Source organism: Chelonoidis abingdonii, chromosome 8 (genome assembly GCF_003597395.2).
Source record: "Chelonoidis abingdonii isolate Lonesome George chromosome 8, CheloAbing_2.0, whole genome shotgun sequence".
Lineage (NCBI taxonomy): Eukaryota > Metazoa > Chordata > Testudines > Testudinidae > Chelonoidis > Chelonoidis abingdonii.
The window spans coordinates 30,914,616-30,938,095 of NC_133776.1; the positions used below are offsets into that span (position 1 = coordinate 30,914,616).

Here is a 23,480-nt window from a genome sequence, read left to right on the forward strand (position 1 = left end):
CCAATCAGTCCTTGTCAATGAATGGAAGAGGAAGTGGTGCCACCATTCTTGCTCTTTTAGCTTTTAGCTCAGCGGTTAGGGCACTCACCCAGGATGTGGGAAACCTGCAATCAATTTCCCCCCGACTGATGTGGAGAAGGGATTTGTAGGGTCTCCTAGGAGGGCCCTAGTGTTGGTATATTCTGGGACATTTCTTTCCTGTTCCACTGTGTATAAACAATTAAATATTCAGGGGGCCAGAGCAAGTGAATATTAGGCTATAGCTCATGGAGTAGGGCACTTTGCTGGGAGATGGGAGACCAGTTAGGTGCCTAAGATCCCCTTGTGACCCCTATGCTAACAGTACTCCAGATGCCAGCTGAAAGCAAGAGGAAGATCCTATTCAGGCTTTACTACCAAATATCAGTCCATCAATGCATGTTCATTCTGTCAGAAAAGATGGACATGGTAGATTATTGTAAATAGCAGCTGTACAATGATGATTGTCAGATAGCAACCCTTTGTGATTACAGCACCACTTTTCATTTTTATATATAATCTATCTGTATCAGGAAACAAATTCCTAGAGGGATGATTGCATCAGCGCTCCGTCTTCTTCAAAGAAATATATAATAAAAGGGAGTTGAACCCAGTGTATATAGCCCTGCCTAGCCCCTAGAACAGTGGTTCTCAAACTTTTGTACTGATCACGCTTTCACATAGCAAGCCTCTGAGTGTGACCCCCCCCATAAGTTTAAAACACATTTTTATATATTTAACACAATTATAAATGATGGAGGAAAAGTGGGGTTTGGGGTGGAGGCTGACAGCTCGGAATCCCCTATGTAATAACCTCACAACCCCGAGAGGTCCCGACCCCCAGTTTGAAACCCCCTGCCCTAGAAGGGCAGAAACAAGATAAAACCCAAAGCTGCAAGTCAGTAAGTAATTTATATTAATTAAATAGAATATTGGCATTATACAGGCACCCACTCCAAAGCACATACTGTTCCTCTATCGTGGTACTTAATCTGGGGTGCACGCACCCCCTAGGGGTGTGAGATGCTCTTTCTGGGGGTGCAAGATGTGAGATCTTTTTAGAAGGTAAATCATCAAAAACACAAATTAAGCACAGGCACATAAGTACAATTACTTTGTTTCATCAAACCTATGTATTTATTAACATTATACATTTTTAATGATTACTATCATATACAAACAAAAATATATCTAGGTTTAAAGAACTGACCTACTTCAACGATTTTTGATAAGGGGTGTGAGAACATATTTTGAGAACCAAAGGGGTGCAGGCTGCAGTAAAGGTTAAGAACCTCTGCTCTAAGTGAGGTGGATGATAAAGACAACACATTATTAGATACACGACTTCTTCACAGGACACTTAAAAAGGAACGGAAATAGCAAAGATCACTGCCTGTAGCAGAGTGCTGTGCACGGCAACTTGCACCCCCGGCAGCCACTCTTACAGGCTGAGCCAGCCACAGATAGGACACTAGACTTAGCAGCAGCAGTGTAGCGGGATAAATCCACCCCCCGACCCACGAGGGTGCCAGGCTCCCGTGCACCCGTGGAGGTTTTGGGCTAGTGTCTCCCTTTCTCCCGATCGATCTGCTCAGCCACTGAGCTCCGCCAGACCCCACTGGGGTCTACCCCTCCCCCGCAGGGACAGCGGCCTGGCTTTGCTCACGGGCACATGCGGAGGCTTCCCACACGCTGCTGTAGGCCGGGCCGCTTCCGCTGTTCCCCCGGCTCCGGAGCCGGCTCTGCGCGGCTCGATCCCTTCCCGCACGCGCCGCAGCCCCCCTCCCCCGCCTGAGCCAGTCCCGCTCCCGCAGCCAATAGCAGGGATGCTGCAGGAGGAGCAGCCGCGGCTCCCATCCCCCTCCTGGGCGGGGGGGTCTGCCAGCTGCTCGGGACCCTCCCACCGCCCCTAAGCTCATAAAGCCCCCGCCCGGCCTGGGGCGGCCCTTTGCCTATTGCCCCGAGCGAAGGAGGAGTCAGGCGGCCCCAGGTACCCACTGCTGCGGCGGGTGGAGGCGGAGAGCTTGCGGGGGGGCTTCAGTCCCCCTTCCCCGGCAGCGCCCCCTTCTCCGCGGAGCCCGGCGCCTCCCGTGGGGCGGGGAGCGGGACCAGCTACGGCCGGGCAAACGGGAGCCGCTGGCTGCGTGTCCCACTGGAGGGGCGAAGATGGCGCTGAACGGCAGCAGGCAGCCCCCCAGCCTGCTCTTCCTGCTGGCTCTGACCCTCCCGCTAGCGCCGCCAAGCCGGGCAGAGGACACCGCGCTGCCCCCCATCCCTGCAGGTGAGGAGCGGGTAGGGCGGGGGATGGAGGGGCAGCTCCAGCCGGGCCCCTCTGCCTGCGCTCCTGCAGGGCTCGGGCTCATTCATTCAGGACCGGACGCGCTGCAAGAGACACGGGGAAACTGCCCGCGCGGCTGGGCGGCCCCAGACCTGCCAGGTCGCCTCCAGCTCGCGGTGGATTCTCTGCGCTTGGGGGTGTTGCAGCGAGAGGCGAACTGGAAGTTGGGAGAAATTGGGAAGTTGGCTACCCCTCCTCTCCCCCCCACCTCCCAGATGGTGGCTTGATGATGATTTGTAGCTGTGGTTTGAGGAGACATTTAAAACTCTCCGATAGTTCTCCCAGCTTGGTGCTGCTAAGCCCCGTCGTTGGGAGGCTCTCCAAGAGCATCGCCAGGTCTGGCTTTGGGCTTGTGAATTTCAGCGGAATTGGTTGCACGTGTGTTCTGCCTCCTGTGCAGCCAATGTCCATCTGAAAGATAAACCTCCGGGCTCTTGGGTGACTTGCCCTGCGTGACCGCTTTATGCTGAAACAGGGAACGGTTTTTGTTTTAAGTGGAAATATGTTTAAGCCTCTGAAACAGTTTTGTTAGGAGGGGGTTGGGGAGGAGGAGGAGGGAGTAGCGCTTTCTTCATGGTGCATGAATATCTACTGATCATGAAATTCCTGCTGGGGAGGAACTGGTCAACGATCTTCAAGTTGTTGACCAGGAAGCAGATAAATAGAGGCTCATAATGTATTTAGCAAATAGTAAGGCAGACCACACAAATATAGACCTAGGCTGGCTGAAAAGCTAATGTTCAAAGCCCGGATCTTTCCCCCTATTGGGGAAGAGATTTACCCCTTCTTCACCCTTCACTGTTAAGCAATCAGTCCTACTTCCTCTCCCCCATGAAGAGCCTGAGACTCATGACAAGGTGTTGATGGGCTACATATTTCCTAACTCCTGGAAGAGCAGATGGTGCCACTCACTTACTTCCAGTGAAGCTTTGCTACTTAATTTCTACATAAGAGTTTGCTCCTAGCTGAAGGCATTGGACAGCTGAGTTTCCCCCTCCCTTTCGCTCCAAAGCTTGTTCACCTTCTGCTGGTTGAATCTTGTAATGGTCTAAGAAGCTAGACAGCAGCAAGAAATTCAATCCTTGGGGTGTAAAACAATAACAAAAGAACTTATGCCCAAAACCGGTTGAAAAAGTGGTCAGACACATTTGTCAAAATACTGCTTTTGCTTCCAGGGAGCCACTTGTCATAGTTTTGCTGTAATTTTTAATGCACATCTCTGACTGGATCTTGCATGGGAAAGGTATCCTATTCTGCTAGATGGATTTCACATGGTGATAAAAATAGCCTAGAGAAGGGGTAGGCAACCTATGGCACTCCTACTGATTTTCAGTGGCACTCACGCTGCCCAGGTCCTGGCCACTGATCTAGGGAGTTCTGCATTTTAATTTAATTTTAACTGAAGCTTCTTACACGTTTTAAAAAAGCTTATTTACTTTACATACAACAATAGTTTAGTTGCATATTGTAGACTTATAGAAAGAGACCTTCTAAAAATGTTAAAATGTATTACTGGCAAGCGAAACCTTAAAGTTAAGTGAATAAATGAAGACTCGGCACACCACTTCTGAAAGGTTGCCGACCCCGGCATAGAGTCTTGACAAGTTTAAAGCGATAATAGGGTTATTTTAATATCTGGTTTAATGCTCTCGGTGTGCAGAAGAAAACTTTTTTGGGAGTGACTCTCGTAAATCGGATCCCATTTGATTAGACAGTATTGGGCAAGGTTGTTGGGAGCTTCAGTAATAACTAATGTTACAAAATCTTGTGTTGAGGTATATCAGACTCTGTAGACATGTGAACCTGCTCATCTGTAGCTTTCTTATAGAGACATTGCTGGCCTTGATAGCTTGTGATTTTGGCTTTCCTCCCATTGGTGATTTCTTACAAAGCTGCTCTGTGCAGTTTATTGCTGTGTGTGTGTGTGTGTGTGCGCGTGCTCTGATGCTGCTGTTACAGCAGCAGACTGCTTCCATTTCAAGTACATTTCCCCTAAAAGCAGCCTTTCAAACTGTAGTGTGTGTCTATTTTATTAACTGAGAGAAATAAGTGTTTCAGGATGAGTGTTAGAGATAGGATCTCAAGACTTAATAAATAGCTGCTGGACTGTTGTACAATGATCAACAGAATACTTAACTAATATGGTGTGTGGGGGGGAGGGTTACACTAACTAATCCTGGTGATCTCTGTAAAGTAGGATTGATCTGTTAATTTTGAACAATACTAATAGAAGACAGTTATTTGTATTATGGAGGCTGCCACTTTTCTTAAGTGGATTCTGGCTAACATGAATATTAAGAAAATCTCTACTTAAGTATAACAGACTGCTGACTTGGAAGCCGCTCCTTGAGATTCTTGATACCAGACACATAGCAAGTTTGTTTGTTTGTTAGCTGCAGATGCCAGTTCTAATCATGAGTGATTTTCCTGAGTTATTCTGTGCACATTTTATTGCCTTCTATTAAGTATGTTTTGCTACTCAGTGAGAAATAGAACTTGACACGTCTCTCTTTTGTGTTATATTAATCTTGAGCTTAATTTCTAGGCTGCTGGCATTTTGTGGAACAGTATGTAATTTTCAGTGTGTAACAGTCAGTCATCATGTTCAATTTTCAAAACATCAATATTGCTTACATTGGAAATCATTTGTAACAGGCATGAGGAAAAGTGGCTGCCAAATACTATCTTGCTGTATTTTCAAATCAAACTACATACATAGTCTTGATCAAAAAAGGCCAATGTTTCATTAATACAGAATTACAAATGTTCATGAAGAGTAACAAAAAGATTAACAGACCAGGGAGGGAGAGGAATTATTTAAGTTTAGTACTAATGTAGGCACGAGGACGAATGGGTACAAACTGGATATTAGGAAGTTTAGACTTGAAATTAGACGAAGGTTTCTAACCATTAGGGGAGTGAAGTTCTGGAACAGCCTTCCGAGGGAAGTAGTGGGGGCAAAAGACTTATCTGGCTTTAAGACTAAGCTTGATAAGTATATGGAGGGGATGTTATGATGGGATAGTTTAATTTGGGCAATTGATTTTGGATTATCGGCAGATAAGTCTGCTCAATGGTCTGTGAGGGGATGTTGGATGGGATGGGAACTGAGTTACTGCAGAGAATTCTTTCTTGGGTGCTGGCTGGTGAGTCTTGCCCACATGCTCAGGGTTTAGCTGATCGCCATATTTGGGGTCGGGAAGGAATTTTCCTCCAGGGCGGATTGGCAGAGGCCCTGGAGGTTTTTCGCCTTCCTCTGTAGCGTGGGGCATGGGTCGCTTGCTGGTGGATTCTCTGCAGCTTGAGGTCTTCAAATCACAATTTTGAGGATTTCAATAACTCAGTCATGGTTAGGGGTTGTTATAAATGGTGTATGGGTAGGGTTTTGTGGCCTACCTTGTGCAGGAGGTCAGACTAGATGATCATATTGGTCCCTTCTGACCTATGAGTCTATGAGTTTATTGAACTAAAGTTACAAGAACCATACTAGGGGTTAATTCTAGTTAAACAAAACAAAAACTCTTCTCTTTCTCTCCACCCGTCCCCCAAAAAGTCAGCTGTTTTTTTTTTTTTTTTTTACAACTTTTAAAAAAAAAAAAAGTGCATGAAGACCATTTATTGTCCAAATTGAGGACACAATACTTAGCGAAGTTCAAATCAGTATGTAACTCAGTCCATTCTGTGGATGTTGAAGCCACAGTTTTAGATATCAAGACATCTCTTGTTGTGTCAAACTTAGTAAATATCTACCTCTTGTCATCGAATGTAACCCACCCAAGTGAGTTAGGACACCCATAGGGTTCAGCAGGAATTTTATGGATTGCAGTGGAATCTAAAACAGATTTAGGTTACTACATCTATGTTTAGGTTTAGATTGCTAAATCTGGTGTTCAGGCACTCAGGTACCTTGTGGTCTTTTGGGTACTGATCCACAGATGACTTGCCCAAGATCACACTGGAAATCTGGCAGAGCAGGGAATTGTATTTGGGCCTCCTGAATGTCAGGCTGCTGCCCTAAACCACTGGATTTTCCCAGCAAAAATTACTTATGAGAAGAATCCCTATTTATGTGAGTAAAGCCACTGAAGTCAATGTGGGCTGCTCCCATGTGTAATGATTATTTGCAGACGTGTTTGAAAGATCTGGCCCTGAATTAGATTAAAACATGCAGAATGACAACTGACTACTGTGGGTGTGCAGCAGGGAAGTGTGTGTCTGAAGATAACCGTAAATAAATAAACATGGCTGCCCTTGAAGTGCTGATCACAAAAAGTTACTTTTCTGTCACATTTCTAGTTACTTTTTTACTCTGAATATTATTGACTTGACTTTGAAAGGCTTCCCTGGCAAAATAATTTTGACACATTTTGCAAGCCCTTTATAACATTCAGGATGCATGACATATAATGAGGGTGATGTGTGTTAACATGCCTAGTAAGTGCTTTGATGTATGCTAGTTAGTGCTGGAAATTTCAAAATTATCTTAGTCTATAAATCTAAGACAAGATTTTTGCCACCCTTCTTCATGTTGAGTTACAACTTAGTGTGCAGCTAGTTCCATTGATTTTCATTGTGCAACTTGCAAGTGTAAGGTGAACAAGTGTGGCAAAAATCTGCCCCAAACACACTAATACCAAAGCAGACTTTAGTGGAGCTACTCACTGAGCAAGTTTCTACTCCACATGAGTAAAAGTGGCAGAATTGGCCTATATATCATCGAGGCCCTGATCCTGCAAGCTGCAATGCACAGGTACCTTGGCTGGCTTGCTACTCATTTTAAGTCAGTGGGGTTCTGTGCAAGCAGCTTGCAGGATTAGAGTTTAAACTGGCTGCATGTGTCTCATATGAAGTATTTATTTGCAGTAATAACAATATTTGGAAATACACCGTTACTGTGATATAACGCCACCCGATATAACACGAATTTGGATATAACACGGTAAAGCAGTGCTCCGGGAGGTGGGGGCAGGGCTGCACACTCCAGTGAATCAAAGCAAGTTCACTATAACATGGTTTCTTTCACCTATAACACGGTAAGATTTTTTGGCTCCCAAGGACAGCGTTATATCAAGGTAGAGGTGTATCATGACTAGATCATGTCTTAAGTGTTTTGATTTCTTTTCTTTGCCAAATTTAATTGGTCATTTAAAAACAAAAAAATTACTGGATTGTTGGCATTGAGGGGCCATTCAGTTTTTGCAGTGAATTGCACTATTAAAGTATGTTAATCAATGTAAATATCATCTATTTCATATGGAACTGTTAATTACTGTTTTAAAGTCTATTTTACCAGTGCTTGAATTGATTCAAGGTACAGGCATTGTAAGGGTCTCTGTAGCTTTTTATTTAAGATGATTTTTTATTTTAAAATGCAAATATAAAGTGCTCCTCAGAATTATGTTTCAGAGAAGGTCATAAACTGAAGATATGAGAGAGGAATAATTCCCTTTTCAATTTAAACAGTGACTTTTCTGCAGCACAAAAATATCTTGTTTGGTGACATTTCTCTCATGGAAGTGTATTGGAACGGTGTAGAAGATATTTAGATAGTAGTTTCATTGGAGGGGGTATATTTAATCATTAAGGGACAGAGTCTAATAGCCTTGCTCACATTCAGGAGCACCCTTTTCAATAAGTAGATGAGTAATCTGACTATTCATGGAGTAAGATATTACTCAGGGTGAGTACAGGTATCATAATCTGGCCCATATTGATAGGACAGAAGTGAAGCATCTAAAAAGCATAATTAATCACAAAACAGGTCACTTTCCACCAGTAAATAACTACCCCCACAATTTTCAGTAGTTACTTTACTGCACACTGTTTCAGACACACAACAATATTTTACGTTTGGCTCTTCTCAAAACATCCTGACTCCTTTACACTTCAATATGGTTATTGTAATATATGTATAGACATTTTTGTATTGTTTTTTTTGTTGGTTTTAATTCAATATTGTGACTCTAGAACAGGGGTAGGCAACCTATGGCACATGTGCCGAAGGCGGCACGCGAGCTGATTTTCAGCGGCACTCACGCTGCCTGGGTACTAGCCACTGGTCTAAGGGGCTCTGCATTTTAATTTAATTTTAAATAAAGCTTCTTAAACATTTTAAAAACCTTATTTACTTTACATACAACAGTAGTTTAGTTATATATTATAGACTTCTAGAAAGAGACCTTTAGAAAACAAAAATGTATTACTGGCATGAGAAATCTTAAATTAGAGTGAATAAATGAAGATTCGGCACGCATGCTAACAATTACATTTTTGCCAGCGGCTGAGTATTAACAGCTGTGGTCGTACAGCTGTGTAGGGCCAGCGCTGCAGTGTGTCCACACGACAGCGACCAACGCTGCAGTGTGGCCACATTTGCAGCGCTGTTGGGTGGTGCATTGTGGGCAGCTATCCCAGCGTTCAAGTGCTGCAACGTGCTTTCAAAAGACGGGGGTGGGGTGGAGTGTGACAGGAGCTTGCGGGAGACAGAGTGAGTGATTTTTGGAGCAGACACGTGTGAGAGCTCCCTGCCTTGCAAATTCTGGCTATTTCCCCCACCTCTCCTCTCAATCACTCTTAAATGTAAAAAGGCTTCAGACCAGATAAGCAGCTTCTCCGATGACTCCGTCCCCCCCCCCCGCTTCCCCCCCTTCGTGCGTTGTCTCCTCAAGCAAACAGCTGTGAACATCCAAAGCCTCGGCTCACTCGCTCGCTGCAGCAAAGAGCAGCTATGTTTGTTTTAGCTAAGTAGCTCCAGGAGTTACCTTCCGCGTTTGTTGTATACAGAATTGTGGGATACCTCCTAATACCATGGAGCCAATAACAGTGCTGGTGAGTGTCACACCTCGATGAGCACGCATGCATCACAGCGCTGGATTCGCTATACCCGTAACAGACCAGGTGTACAGCCAGCGCTGCAGGAAGGGAGTTGCAGCGCTGGCTGAGCTCTGTAAGTGTGGACACCTGGTAAGTTGCAGTGCTGTACCCCCCTCACCAGCGCTGCAACTTGCAAGTGTAGCCAAGCCCTATAGACTTCTAGAAAGAGACCTTCTGAAAACAAAAATGTATTACTGGGGTGCAAAACCTTAAATTAGAGTGAATAAATGAAGATTCGGCACACCACTTCTGAAAGGTTGCCAACCCCTGATCTATATAATCTGCAATTGTATCTAATGATTGCAGCATAGAAATATTCTTAAATTGTCTTTAGCACTATTGATCAACTGATTAGATTTTAGCCATTGAAAGTCTGTCTAAACACTTCAGATATTTTATCTATCCAGCATCTGAAAGTACACCTCTACCCCGATATAATGTGACCCAATATAACACGAATTCGGATATAACATCGTAAAGCAGTGCTTTAGGGGAGCGGGACTGTGCACTCCGGTGGATCAAAGCAAGTTCAATATAAGGCAGTTTCACCTATAACGCGGTAAGATTTTTTGGCTTCCGAGGACAGTGTTATATTGGGGTAAAGGTGTATGTGATGAGTAGGTGTGTGATATTCTTTCACACCCACTTTGTGTATATCTGTGTCAAGTAAATACATCAGTATAGTCTGAATCTACACATAAATCAGTGTAGACTATAGCCTTCGATTGGACTAATCGTGCTTAAAATTGGTGCATGGATAAGCATCCTCCTTTTATGGAGGCCATCATTCTGATATTTATTTATAATTGTAAATAATTTATAGCCAGTACTTCTTAAAAAAAACAATTTTGAGTGAGACTAAAAAGGCTTTCTTCATTGCTAGGAATATTCTTTTGTTGTTTTTTCCCCTTTTATCTGTACAGTTCCTAAGAACTCTGGTCCATTCCCTTTTTAAAAATGTAGTTTTATTGTGATTGATGTAGAACAATTATATCATTGATATCCATCCAAGTCCATGGCTGTTTACACATAGTCTGAGAAGGCATTCAGGTTGGACTCAATTAACATAACAAGCAATAAGATAAAATGCAAGTAAAGCTTTGAGTCCCATTTTGTGAGTATGTGTTAGTATACATACTGTGTGTATGAAATTAGCGCTTTACTGTATGGGAAATTCAAAGCACCTTTTAGTAAAGTAAGCATTTTATTTGTATTATCCCAGCTCTGTTGTATTTAAAAAGAACAAAATATCAGACTAGTCAGGGAGCACTTCTGGCCCAGTTACTAAGGCATTTGCAACAATACTAGCTATCAGTTGGTTTCTGCATCCGGAAAGTGACCCATACTTCAGGAACAATATGTTCTAATTTCTGTCTGAAGGACCACAATAGGGAAATATTCCAAAGAGTTCTTATCCTTACTAACACTCATTTAGATCAGTGGGAGTTACTAAATTTGGGAGGCTTTGCTGGAAGTTGAACCAGTCCCCTCTCCCTCTTTCTTCCCCTCCTCCCCCCCGAATCAGGAGACCAAAAGGTGTCAATCAGCTGCCTTTGTCCTTGACCAAGATTGTCTCAGCCAAAAGAGTATGAGCCTGGACTTGTCATAAACTTCCTAACTGTCAGGGTGGTTAAGCACTGGAATAAATTGCCTAGGGAGGCTGTGGAATCTCCATCATTGGAGATTTTTAAGAGCAGCTTAGACAAACATCTGTCAGGGATGGTCTAGGTCAGGGGTAGGCAACTGATGGCACACGTGCCAAAGGCGGTATGCGGGCTGATTTTTCAGTGGCGTTCTCACTGCCCAGGTCCTGGTCACTGGTTGGAGAGCTCTGCATTTTAATTTTATTTTAAATGAAGCTTCTTAAACATTTTAAAAACCTTATTTACCTTTACATACAACAGTAGTTTAGTTATATATTATAGACTTCTAAAAACAAAAATGTATTACTGGTACGCGGAACCTTAAATTAGAGCGACTAAATGAAGTTACGGCACACCACTTCTGAAAGGTTGCCTACCCCTGGTCTAGATAATACTTAGTCCTGCTATGAGTGCAGAGCACTGGACTAGATGACCTCTCAAGGTCCCTTCCAGTCCTATTTTGATTCTATAACATTTGAGTCCCTTGATGGTGGAAATAGCATCAAAAGATCAGGCCTTGATTTTTTTTATTTTATTTTCTTAATTTTACGTTTTTGTCTCATAGTTGATTCCTGGAGACACAAAGCTCATGGAAAGACTAATAAACATACAAACACTGCATGTAAGTTTTTAATTTCCTGTAGGATGGGTATGCTCGGTGCTACCTGCAGTGCAACATACACTGCTTATAAATTGTTGGGAGAACAGTTGCTTATTTACTTTCTTACATTTAAGTATATTGTGAGGTTACTTTTGTTTTTTGAAGTGGTAAAAGTACATGACTGGTCTTGGTAAGCAAAGAAACATCTGATACTCTAGTATGCTGTACAAATATTTTAGCCAGTTCTGACTATTTTGCAGTGAGGCACACGCTTAATGTACACATCACAAAAGAGTGATTATTGTGAAAGTTTGTGATGCAGATAAAAGATTTCAAAAGAGCTTAACACTCTCAGTAGTTCCAGTTTAATACTTATGGCCAGATTTTCAGTACATTTTAGTGCATAGAACTGTGCTCTTCAAAGGATAGATTTTTTTCAAATGTTAACTGTCTGGCATGTAAGTATGTATTGAGTGCATGAAATGCTAGTCAATATGTGCTTCAAAGCTGAGGCAAAAACTGCTTTTAGAATTCAGAACATAATTTGAACTTTAACTTTTTCAGCTAGTGCTTTTATTATTTTTTTTGCAACTCTGTTTAAATGTTTATGGATCTCTTCCCCCACGCCTCCCGTCCGCGTATTTTTAAAGACAAAAGAGAGTATTCTTATTGCCCTTATATAAATCCCATGGTACCCACAGCTTGGAATATTGCGTACAGATGTGGCCACCTCATCTCAAAAAAGAATATACTAGCGTTGAAAAGGTTCAGAGAAGGGCAATGAAAATGATTTGGGGTCCCATAAGAGGAGAGATTAAAGAGGCTAGGACTTTTTCAGCTTGGAAAGAGAGACTAAAGGGGATATGATAGAGTGTATAAATCATGAGTGATGTAGAAAAAGTAATAAGGGAAAGTTATTAACATTGTTCCATAATACACAGAACTAGGGGCACCTAAATGAAATTTAATGGCAGCAGGATTAAAACCAAAATAAAAAGAATTCTTCACACAGTGCACAGTCAATTGTGGAACTCCTTATCTGAGGAGGTTGTGAAGCTAGGATTATAACACGTTTAAAAGAGAACTGGATATATTCATGGAGGATTAAGTCCATTATGGCTTATTAGCCAGGATGGGTAAGGAAGAGTGTCCCTAGCCTCTGTTCATCAGAGGTTGGAGATGGATGGCAGGAGAGAGAGAACTTGATCATTGCCTGTTGGATTCACTCCCTCTGCGGCACCTGACATTGGCCACTGTCAGTAGACAGGATATTGGGCTAGATGGACCTTTGGTCTGACCCAGTACGGCCATTCTTATGTTCTTATGAGTAACTGTCAACCCTCCAATGCTAATAAAACCACCCAGGGCCCAATCCTGCAAGATATTGTATGCTAAAGTTAATGGGACTTGAAGATAGTCTGCGTTTCTCAGAAGAACTCAGCAACTTGCAGAATCAGCAGAGGGGGACAGCAAGGTCTTGGAAATGTGTGTAGTCTGATCTAACTAAGCAGTAATATTTTCTCAGCTCACTGCTATCTGTCTCACAGGTTAATTAATCTGAAGTATTTAAATATGGTTCTTACTTTAGACAAAACAATGTGTTTGTATTTGAGCATGTTCTGGTGTTAACAATCCAGGAAAAAGTCTCAGTTAAATGCTTCCATTCTTCTTCCTGATATATGCTGAATATTTTAACAAGAAATTCTTTTGTTGGTTTACTGCTTTCTTTGACAATGTAAATGTCTCATAATTAAGGCTGATTCCCTCACTCTCAATACTGAAATGTGTTTTAAGTATTGTATGTGCATCCAGATCTTAGTACCTGTTGGCTGGCTTACATAAATCTGTATACATCAATGTAGTCAAACTTTTAACAATTTTTATGACAGATACTAATAGCTCCCCTGAACCACCACCCTTTATGCTGTCCAGCTGCTATACTTCTCTTCTTTTTTCCAGCGAATCTGGTCTTTGCAAGTTTTAAATCATATACAACTTTAAAATCAGCTTTACAATTGTCATAAATCACTCATTTTTCATGTTTGTTGGCAGAATTCTAATTGGAGCATTCCAGCTCTTGCATTAACACATTTAATTTTCCTATTGTGAAGGCCAAGACCGCTCCTGTGAGCAATAGGCAGTGCAAACTAATGTCACACTAGTGATCTGGAATGGGGAGTACTTTCTAAGGTCTTTCACTTCCCATCCAGGTAGCAATTTGTGGTATTGTGGTCAGATTCAGGAAGGAAAGAGTAGGGGAGCCAGTCTCATTGCTACAGGACCTATATAGTCATGTAGGGCTCTGGTGGAAGAAAAATAGAATTGTTTTAGGCCTAGCTGGAGTAAACACATTCAGGGTTAGACCTTTTCTCATGAAGGGCTTTCCTTTTCTTGAAACAGTGACAACATACAATGTTGCTGTGTGTCTAGGAGGACTTGTCTTTTCTTGGATTCCTTTGTACCAGGGTAGGCAACCTATGGCACCTGGCCACCGGTCCGGGGGGTTCTGCATTTTAATTTAATTTTAAATGAAGCTTCTTAAACATTTTAAAAACCTTATTTACTTTACATACAACAATAGTTTAGTTATGTTATAGAATTTTATAGAAAAAGACTTCTAAAACGTTAAAATGTATTACTGGCATGCAAAACCTTAAATTAGAGTGAATAAATGAAGACTCAGCACATCACTTCTGAAAGGCTGCCGACCCCTGCTTTGTACTGTAATAAAATTAAATTGCCTACTAGCGGCTCCTTTAAAAGTACACATGTGAGTTCTGAGTTAACTGTGAGTTATACTTGCCCAAATGGGGAAGGAGTACTTTGTGTGTGGTTTCAAACGAGGAAAAAAATTAAGCTGAAAATAAGGTACTATCCAATATGTTTTAAATCAGCCGTATGCTAGCAAGTTAATTATATTGCCTTATACAGAAAATGTTGTAGAGTTCCTTACATTTTCCAGGATATGATCCAGAAAAAATACTTGATTTGTAATTCAGATTACAAAATGTAACTCTCACATACACAGATTGTATCACAAAGAAGCTATTAAGAGTTTTCCTTATCAACCTTTACTGGTCTCATCATGAAGTTCTGGGTAATTTTGAGTTTTGAGTTCTACTCAGTAGTTCCAAAACCCAAGAATCACTTCTCTTTGCCAAATTGGTTTGGATTTAGTACATTCAGTAGTTTCCATTACCTTTTATATTTACTGTTGTGTTTGAGACAGCACATTTATGAGCGCAACAAAAATAAAACTGTCTACTGCAGTGGTTCTCAAACTTTTGTACTGGTGACCCCTTTCACACAGCAAGCCTCTGAGTGTGACTCCCTCCAATAAATTATAAAAAAAGTGTTTTTATGTTTAACACCATTATAAATGCTGGAGGCAAAAGGGTTTGGGAGTGGAGGCTGACAGCTCACAACCCCCCAGGTAATAACTTCACGACCCCCTGAAAGGTCCCAACCCCCAGTTTGAGAACCCTGGTCTACTGTGTCATGCTTGAAGGAATCTGTCAGGAGAAGGTGCTTGCTGTGCAGATATCTTGGTTATAAGCATAGTTATGGACTTACTAACCAAGTATCCATTCCAAACAAACAAACCTCTGTTCAAGCCCCAGGAGATGGGGAGAGGTAGGGAAAGTTCACCAGAAGCTTTTTCTAAATTCGAAATACGAAATATTCTGGGAGTGCAGGCACCTGAATTCTGAAGGCAATTTTTATTTATTTATTTATTATACTTTTAGGGTATGGCTACACTTACATTTTTGCAGCGCTGGTAGTTACAGCTGTGGTCGTACAGCTGTGTAGGGCCAGCGCTGCAGTGTGTCCACACTGACAGCGACCAGCCCAGCCTGCAGTGGTGTCCGATTTGCAGTGCTGTTTGGGAGTGGTGTATTTGGCAGCTATCCACAGAGACCTCGTCCAATTTTGGCGCTGTGGGTTGTGGGAAGGGGACGGAGGGTGCGGGTCATTCCGCTTTCTGTTCAATGAGCTGTGGTGAGCTTCTTTTCAGCCGTTTGGTGCCATTGTGAGTCTGCCGCTGATTTTCAGTAGAAATGGAGCCCGAGCTGCTGAGGACTTTGCTGATGAGTTGCAGCACATCACGTTGGCAGTTGGAGCTATTCCTTATGCTCCAAGTGACAGTGAGAGCTGCAGATGTATGAAATAGATTCGGCTGATGCGCCCTGACACTAAATTGCTTGTGACAGTAACGGACGTGCTCAGACCGTGGAATTGCCGCTTTCGGGCTCGGAAACAAGACTGAGTTGAGATCACATGTAATGCAGTGGTAAATGATGACGATCAGTGGCTGCAGAACTTTTAGGATGAGAAAGCCGCTTTCATGGGACTGTGTGCTGAGCTCGCCAACCTGCAAGGCGCAAGGACACGAGACTGAGAGTGCCCTGTCAGTGGAGAAGCGGGTGGCTATTGCAGTCTGAAAGCTGGCAACTCCAGACAGCTACCGATCGGTCGCAAACCAGTTGGAGTGGGAAGTTGACCGATTGGAATAGTGGTGATGCAAGTTTGCCAGGGCATTAATCCGATCCTGCTAGAGAAGAACCAGTGACTCTGGGGAACTGTGCAGGACATTGTGGATGGCTTTGCATCAATGGGTTTTCCCTAACATGTGGAGGGGCATAGATGGGACGCCATATTCCTATTCTGGCACAACCCTACTGGCATCCGAGTATGATTAATCGGAAGGGGTATTTCTCTATGGTTTCCAGGCGTATTGTGGATCAACGTGGGCGTTTCACTGACAATTTAAGCAGGAATGGCTGGAAAGGTGCATGATGCACGCTCTTTTCGGAACAGAGTGGATGTATTAGGAAGCTGCAGGCAGGACTCTTTTTCCAGAACAGAGAATCACAGTGGGGACGTCGAAATGCCCATTGTGATCCTTGGAGACACGCTTGCTCCGTTAATGCTTGGCTCATGAACTGTATACAAGGGAAGCTTGACAGAGCAAGGAACCGGTGAATACGGCTGAGCCGGTGCAGAATGACTGGTGTTGAGTTATTTGTCTGTTTAAAGGGGAGATGGAGAAGTATCTACGGGAAGCTAGATTGTGGGGGAAAGCAGCATCCCAGCGATTAATATGCGTGCTGTATACTCATAATATTTGTGAAGGAGGGGTGAAACTTCAGTGACGAATGGACTCCGAGTTCAACGCCTGGAGGCTGAATTGCACAGCCAGAGAGCAGGGCTACCTAGAGAGCCAGCACATTGCTTCAAGGATAGGGAGCCTTAAAGAGCAATTTGAGGCTGAAAGCCACATAAGTTGGGTGGCTTCCACAGGAGTGTAAGTGCAGTCGGTTGCAATATTTGCAGTGCTAATTTTCATTGTGGTACAGTATGTTTACAGACTTTCTGTACATAATAAAACTGGTTTAAAAGACAAGAAATCTTTTTAAAATACATACATAAAAGGGCAGGGGGATAGCGTGATGAGCAGTAAAGTCAGAGGTTTGAATATGTCCTCCTGAGTTGCATGTGCAATGCTGCTGCAACTTCGGATTATATATGCTGCAATGGTGATGAGGGGTTGAGGTTGCATAGGTAAGATGGTCATAGTTCTCAGGGTGTTAGGTAACGTAATGGTGTTGGGGCAGCTGGTTGTGTAAGACCAGATGCTGGAGAAGGGTTTTGAGGAAACTGTAGGGCACAATGGTTAAGCTTTGGATGAGGGGAGGAAGCGGTAGTGCTCTCTGCATGGCTAGCATTGACTGATGGGTGTGTGCGTTCCAGGATGCTTAGCATCCGATCTGTGCTTCTTTGTAGCCAATTCTTTCCCTGTTACTTGGCAGCCTTTTCCTTTCTCTTGGCAGCCTGTTCCTTTTTCCTGCTTTCCTTTCCCTCTCAGTTTGCACTTTTTATTATCTGTAGGAATAACAGATTCATAACTGCTTTCACCAGTTCCTAATCTTATTTTCCTTTATTTAGGGTTTTTTTCTTAGTTATAGTTTTTCAGAAGTCTCTCTGATGGAGCGTATCCTAAGATCAATCTTAAAAAAAAAACATAGAGAGATAAAATTTTACTACCAGAGCCTCGTATTGTTTCTTTTAAGACTATTTCTAGCATCATTTAACCATTGCGAAGCATAGCAGAGAGGCCGCAGCGCAGAGCAGAAATGGTGAGTTCTCAACGCGTTTCACCTGGAGAGGGAGGGCGTGCTTGACTACTGGGATCAATGGGGATTTCTGTGACTTGGGGAAAGCAAAGAGCAGCTACAGGGAAAATAAACTGAACCCTACACCGACATCTGCCACAGTACCTCAGGTACTTGGAACACGGTCTCAGACTCTGGATTCATCTTGACTTGGGAAAGCACGCAGGAAATTAAGCATGCTCAGCACTGAAGCAGAAGGATTGCAGAAGCGGGGGCTGCTGTTGACTCTGGATCCAGGGCTTTTCGGTACATTGGAAAGCAAGAGAGCTACAGGAAATAGCACTTAACAGTATCCTGCATTTTTCACAGAATTTTAACCTCCCATAATATCGCTGCTCTGGGTCACCTGTAAGAGTGGAGGGTCTTCACGACTATGTGGATTCGCCCTGCCCCTAGCAGCTGCTGTGGTGAGCAATGGGTCCCCATCCTCACGGACAATGGCGGACGTGTTAGCCTGACTGGGACAAGGACCATGGTGATCTCCCTATAAACTGCGGAAGCGCATTGCAACACGCTCTGGCTTGAAACTTTTGAAGAGATTAGAGGCAGTTACCACGACGTGATAGACAATCAATGGGCGTATTTCACATCTAGGCATGCTTGCAGGCAGCATGCCCCCCCTCTCCCAAACCATTTCCATCCTTATAATAAAAGCTTCTTACCGGAGAACAGCTCCCTGCTGGTTTCTCAACTACCAATTCCAGGGCTGCGATCTGGCTAGCTTCTTCCTGCTGGAAATAGCTCCGGGCTGCATGACTCCTGGGCAGTCTCCAAACACTTCAGTAGCCTCCCTCTCGGTTCCTCTACACATACACCCTCCTCTCCAGGCTCTGAACTGTCCATCGTGATCCTCGGATTGGGCATGGGGTTACACCAAGTATCACATCCATCTTCCTGTAAAAACTGCAGGTAGTGGGGGGCAGCACCTGAGCGGTGGTTCCCTACCATGCTTTGCAGTACGGGCACTCCGCAGCTCTTTACCTTAACCCGCACTGCACCGCGTCCCGTCATACCCTGTATTGCATTTAGAGAGACTTTGATATCTGGCCGTAGTATCATAGATTTCTACGCTGCGAGCGCAGCTGTCCTGCAACAAAGGGCTTCTCACCCCAACACTGATATGAGATCCTGCCAGGCTCGCAGTGCTCCTGCTGGGTCTCATTTGCGGGCTGGAGCAATCGTCACTGATTTATTTATTTGATTGAAACTCACGCCTCGCTGAGCAAGACAGGAAGGGGATTTTTTAACATTCCGGGGCATTTTTAAAGGGGCGGTCCCTGGCCTAGGCAGTGGAGGTGCAAACAATGGATGACCAGAGAGGCTGAAAAGGTATGCTGGGATACCTCCTAATACCCTGGAGGCCAATTACAACGCTGGTGAGTGTCCACACCTGATGACCAGCGCTGCATCACCAGTGCTGGATTCGCTACACCTGTAGCAGACCAGGAGTACAGCTAGCGCTGCAGACAGGGAGTTGCAGCGCTGGCTCAGCTTTGTAAGTGTGGACACCGAGTAAGTTGCAGCGCTGTAACCCCCTCACCAGCGCTGCAACTTGCAAGTGTAGCCAAGGCCTTAGACTGCCACTTGATGTGGATGGCCAACATCTAAAAATGGCTGGGGTTCCTTTTTTACGGGTTATTGGCGGCTTTTCTGTTCCAACTCGGGTGGATGTAGAAGTTGGAAGGAACAAAAGTAGAACAACAGGACTCTTAAGAATTTCAGCTGTTTCCTGCTTCTGTATCCATGGAAATGAGCATCCAACTGGGGACCGAACAAGGGTTTAGAGAAACTTTTTTTTTTCTCCCTCTGTTTTCATTTTCTATGGAAATTGGATCAGAAAGGCAGCTGCGGGAACTCTTAGCCACTTTAAGCTATTGGTTGTGACTTTAGAGTACTCAGTGCCAGATTTCAAAATAGTTAGGTTCCCCTCCCCCTTCATTTATCTATTTGTCTGTGATCATCCAGTGAGGGAGAGGACGAGCTAGCAACTGCAGTAGAATCTGAGTTGTGAACACTTTGGGAATGGAGGTTGTTCATAACTCTGAAATGTTCGTAAATCTGAACAAATGTTGTGGTTGTTCTTTCAAAAGTTTACAACTGAGCCTTGACTTAATACAGCTTTGAAACTTTACTGTGAAGAAGAAAAATGCTGCTTTTAACAGTCTTAATTTAAATGAAACAAGCACAGAAAGTTTCCTTACCTTGTCAAATCCTGCTTTAAATTATCCCTTTATTTTTTTTAGTAGTTTACAGTACTGTATAAAATGTACTGTATTTGCTTTTTTTTCTCCTTTCGGTCTCTGCTGCTCCCTGATTCCATACTTCTGTCAACCCCAGACCTCATTTAGAACCAGGTCAGTTTGCAACTCTGGTGTTCATAATTCTGAGGTTCTACTGTAATACTTTATATGCAGGGCTAGTTAAATCTTACTTTCCTGTTTCAGGGATCTGAATCTTTACTTGCATCCTCTTTGATGCATCCTACAGTCTGGAGAGTGATGTATGCCTTATTACTCAGGGAACACTGTAGTGGGTCAGGGCATCTATATGGATGGCTGGTCCCTCTGTCCAACTTGCATGGTTTCCGTCTTCTGTTTGGTGCCATGCAGTCAAGCCCACCTGCCCAGACCTCAGCCTGTCCCCCCTGACAAACCTGAATAAGTCCAGTTGGAGGTGCAGTGGGGCTAAGGCAGGCTCCACATGGTTCCCAGAAACGAACAGCATGTCTGGCTCCTAGGCTTGGGTAGCGAGCGGAGCCCCTGTGGCTGCGGCTCCACAGCTCTCATGGGCCGGGAACTGCGGCCAGTGGGAACTGTGAGGATGGCACCTGCGGGCATGGGCAGTGAACAGAGCTCCCCTGCCCCTCTGCGCAAGAGCCGGATATGCCATCCACTTCTGGGAGCTGACTAAGGTAAGCGCTGCTTAGCTGGAGTCCACACCTCAAACTCCCCCACACACCTTAACTCCCTCCCAGACCCCTCTGTTATGCTATACAAAGCACATGGGATCTTTTATAGAGGAAAAAGCAAATACGCTGCATTTATTGAAAATATAAGAGTTAGCATATGCTTTTCAGTCATGCACACACACATGCACACACACACAGTCCTGCCAGTTGATGTTTACCAGTCTGTTGTAGCTCAAGTCAATCTAATGGCCAGTTAGATTGAGTACGGGTGAGGAGCTGGGCTCTTGTTGGTCACGATCTGATGCTCCTGGAGTGTGGCAAGAAACCCAAAGCCCCATGGTAGAGCACCCTGTTGTTATAGTCTTTTTTTTTTTTTTTTTTTTTATTCCCCCCCTCTGTTGAAGTGTATGGATTTTGCTGTGTCAGTTTGTGACTGGGTTACTTCTTAATTGGTGTATCTTTTGATGTTAAGGTTCCAATACATCTCCTGAGAGGGTCATCCTGTCCTGGTTTAGATTTAAACAGTTGTCCTTAGGGGTGCCAGCCTTCACTTCAGGGTTGTCAATCTGCCCTCTCTTCATTATGGATGCGCATTGATGGTGTCAAGTTGTCTCTTCACGCCTTCTTCCTTGACCATTTGGCTATAACAATGGCCTTCACACCTTATCTTTTCCTGATGCATGCATTCCTCATTCACATACTCTCTTACTGTTGTCTGCATACCTTTTGGAGGTTTCTGTATTTTATATTCAGCAGAATACATTGTAAATCAAGCCTTGCTAAATCTTATAACTAAAACAATTCACATTGGGGCTTCAGGCCCTTAACGTTCCTCTAATCTCCTTAACATAGATACAATACAAGATCCTGTCTCTTACTTACTAAAACCTTTAAGGCAAAGAAATATACATAACTAGAGTGCCTAATTTGTAACACATAAGGGAAACCACAGTAGACGTTATAACTTATCCTAAAACAAAAGGGTGACCATAATCAGCCATAAGGATTGTTCTCATCTGTCATTTTTTTCTGCTATTCAAAAAGGGTGGCTGACAGGATAAAATCAAATCATATATTAATTCTCATAGTACAAATATAAAATCCTGCTCCTACACCACACCCTCTTCCGCACGCCGCCCCCTCCCATACTCCAGAACCCTTGGCCCTGCCCCAGAGCCACACCCCCAGCCCGAATCCTCAGGCCCTCCTGCACCCCAACTCCCTGCCCTAGGCCGGAGCCCCCCTCCCACACCTTGAACCCCATATTTCTGGCCCACCCCAGAGCCCTCACCCCCTCCTGGACTCCTGCCCCAGCCTGGTGAAAGTGAGTGAAGGTGGGGGAGGGTGAATGAATAAAAAAAAAAACAACCATGTGGGTCAAAGATTGACAAAAGTCTGGCTAGTCACGCATTGTTTGGCAGGGGGCTTGGGCAGAGGACATTGTTACTTAAACTTGACAGAACTGTTCCTGGCTTAGACCTTGTTGGCTAAAGTTCAACCCAAAGCAAACATTCTGAATTATAGTTCTGATTACTGAAAACAAATCTTTATGATGGGAGTGTTGTCAGATCCTTGACTGTAGTGGCCCAAAAGTCAGTTATGTAAGGGAAATTAGATGATGTAAAACGTTCATTAGGACTCCTAATAGGTTACAAAGACCTTTGTATGCAACAACCTTGGCTTTCTTGATATGACTGGCAAAGTGTTTCCTTATTGGTAAAGTTATAATTTGCATTTAAAAATGAGCACATTTGCCTCTGGAGATACTGTGTCAGCCAAATGCTGAGTGTGTCTCAGCAGCTGTCTCTGTTTTATTTATGTAATTGTCAGAATGTCCTCTACAGTAACACTCTGCTAAGTTTAGCACACTCAGCTGGATTGAAGTTCCGGTCTTCATACTTCCTTTTGTACTTTGATATTGCGTTGGGCTGTAGGATTGCATGCTTCCTGTTTACAAATTTCAAATGCTGCTTAAGTCTGTTGTGTAAAGAGGGGCCTGATGCTCCTCTCTTGTGACAGACCAGAGGCAAATGACAGCTTGTATGTCAATGGAGGAATATTGCCAAAGAGTAGGTGGATAAGCAATGCTCATGAGGAGTCCCTTTGCCCCCTGCATGGATATCACTGGTCTTCTGCAGCTACCTTGGTTTTGTACATGTATGGATCTGGGGAGGGCACAGTCATGTTTGTTGTCAGAAATATTATTGTGCGTGTAAATTTAGTGTGGTATTGGAAGTTTCCAGAAACAAGATAAGATCCATTTTAATTTCACCAATTTGTAACACTATGCCATGGGTGTCCTGTTAGTAGCAGTGTTCAAACCCAGACCCTCTAAATCTAAAAGCATAAGTCTCTACTGCTAAGCTAAAAGATCCCACTCTGTAAGCGCAAAGGGTATATGAACTCTAGCATCCAGCTATTAGAGCAGGATAGAGCCACACTGGGTGACCCTGAGTTACAAGCACATTATGTAGTCTTATGGAGATGAAATGCCAAGTTTTAACATGAATACTTTTTATCACTATTTCTTCTTTTTCTCTTCCCCCTCCTGCTTTTTAAGTGAGATGATAGTTTGGTAAAGGTACTGAACTGACAGACTTTATTATAAGAAGTCCTGCTTTTATCCACAGGGCCAAGTCCCGATTGGTGTCTGTGAGTAGCCCTCCTGGAGTAAAGGAAACTACTCACATGAGTAAGGAGGCTAGGAATTGGCCCAGGAAAATTTTATATCAAGTACAGTGATGGAAGAATCTTCCCAACATTGCTTCATCAATGCATCCTAACCTTTATTTAGAGGGATCACCTTTGGGAGCCAGAAGCTAAGTTCAGGATTCAATCTTTGATCTATGGCAGAGGTAGGCTACCTATGGCACAGGTGCCAAAGGCGGCACGTGAGCTGATTTTCAGTGGCACTCACACGGCCTGG

The 23,480-nt window shown here is 43.6% G+C and overlaps 1 protein-coding gene across 1 annotated transcript in view; it reads left to right on the plus strand.

Annotated features, from left to right (window-relative positions):
- The first annotated feature begins 1,503 nt into the window (after positions 1-1,503).
- PLOD2 (procollagen-lysine,2-oxoglutarate 5-dioxygenase 2) overlaps positions 1,504-23,480 on the plus strand; it is an 81,600-nt gene continuing 59,623 nt past the window's right edge. Inside the window, 1 exon segment of the mRNA XM_032802211.2 lies at positions 1,504-2,299. Coding sequence (XP_032658102.1) covers positions 2,185-2,299 — 115 coding nt within the window. The 5' untranslated portion in view covers positions 1,504-2,184.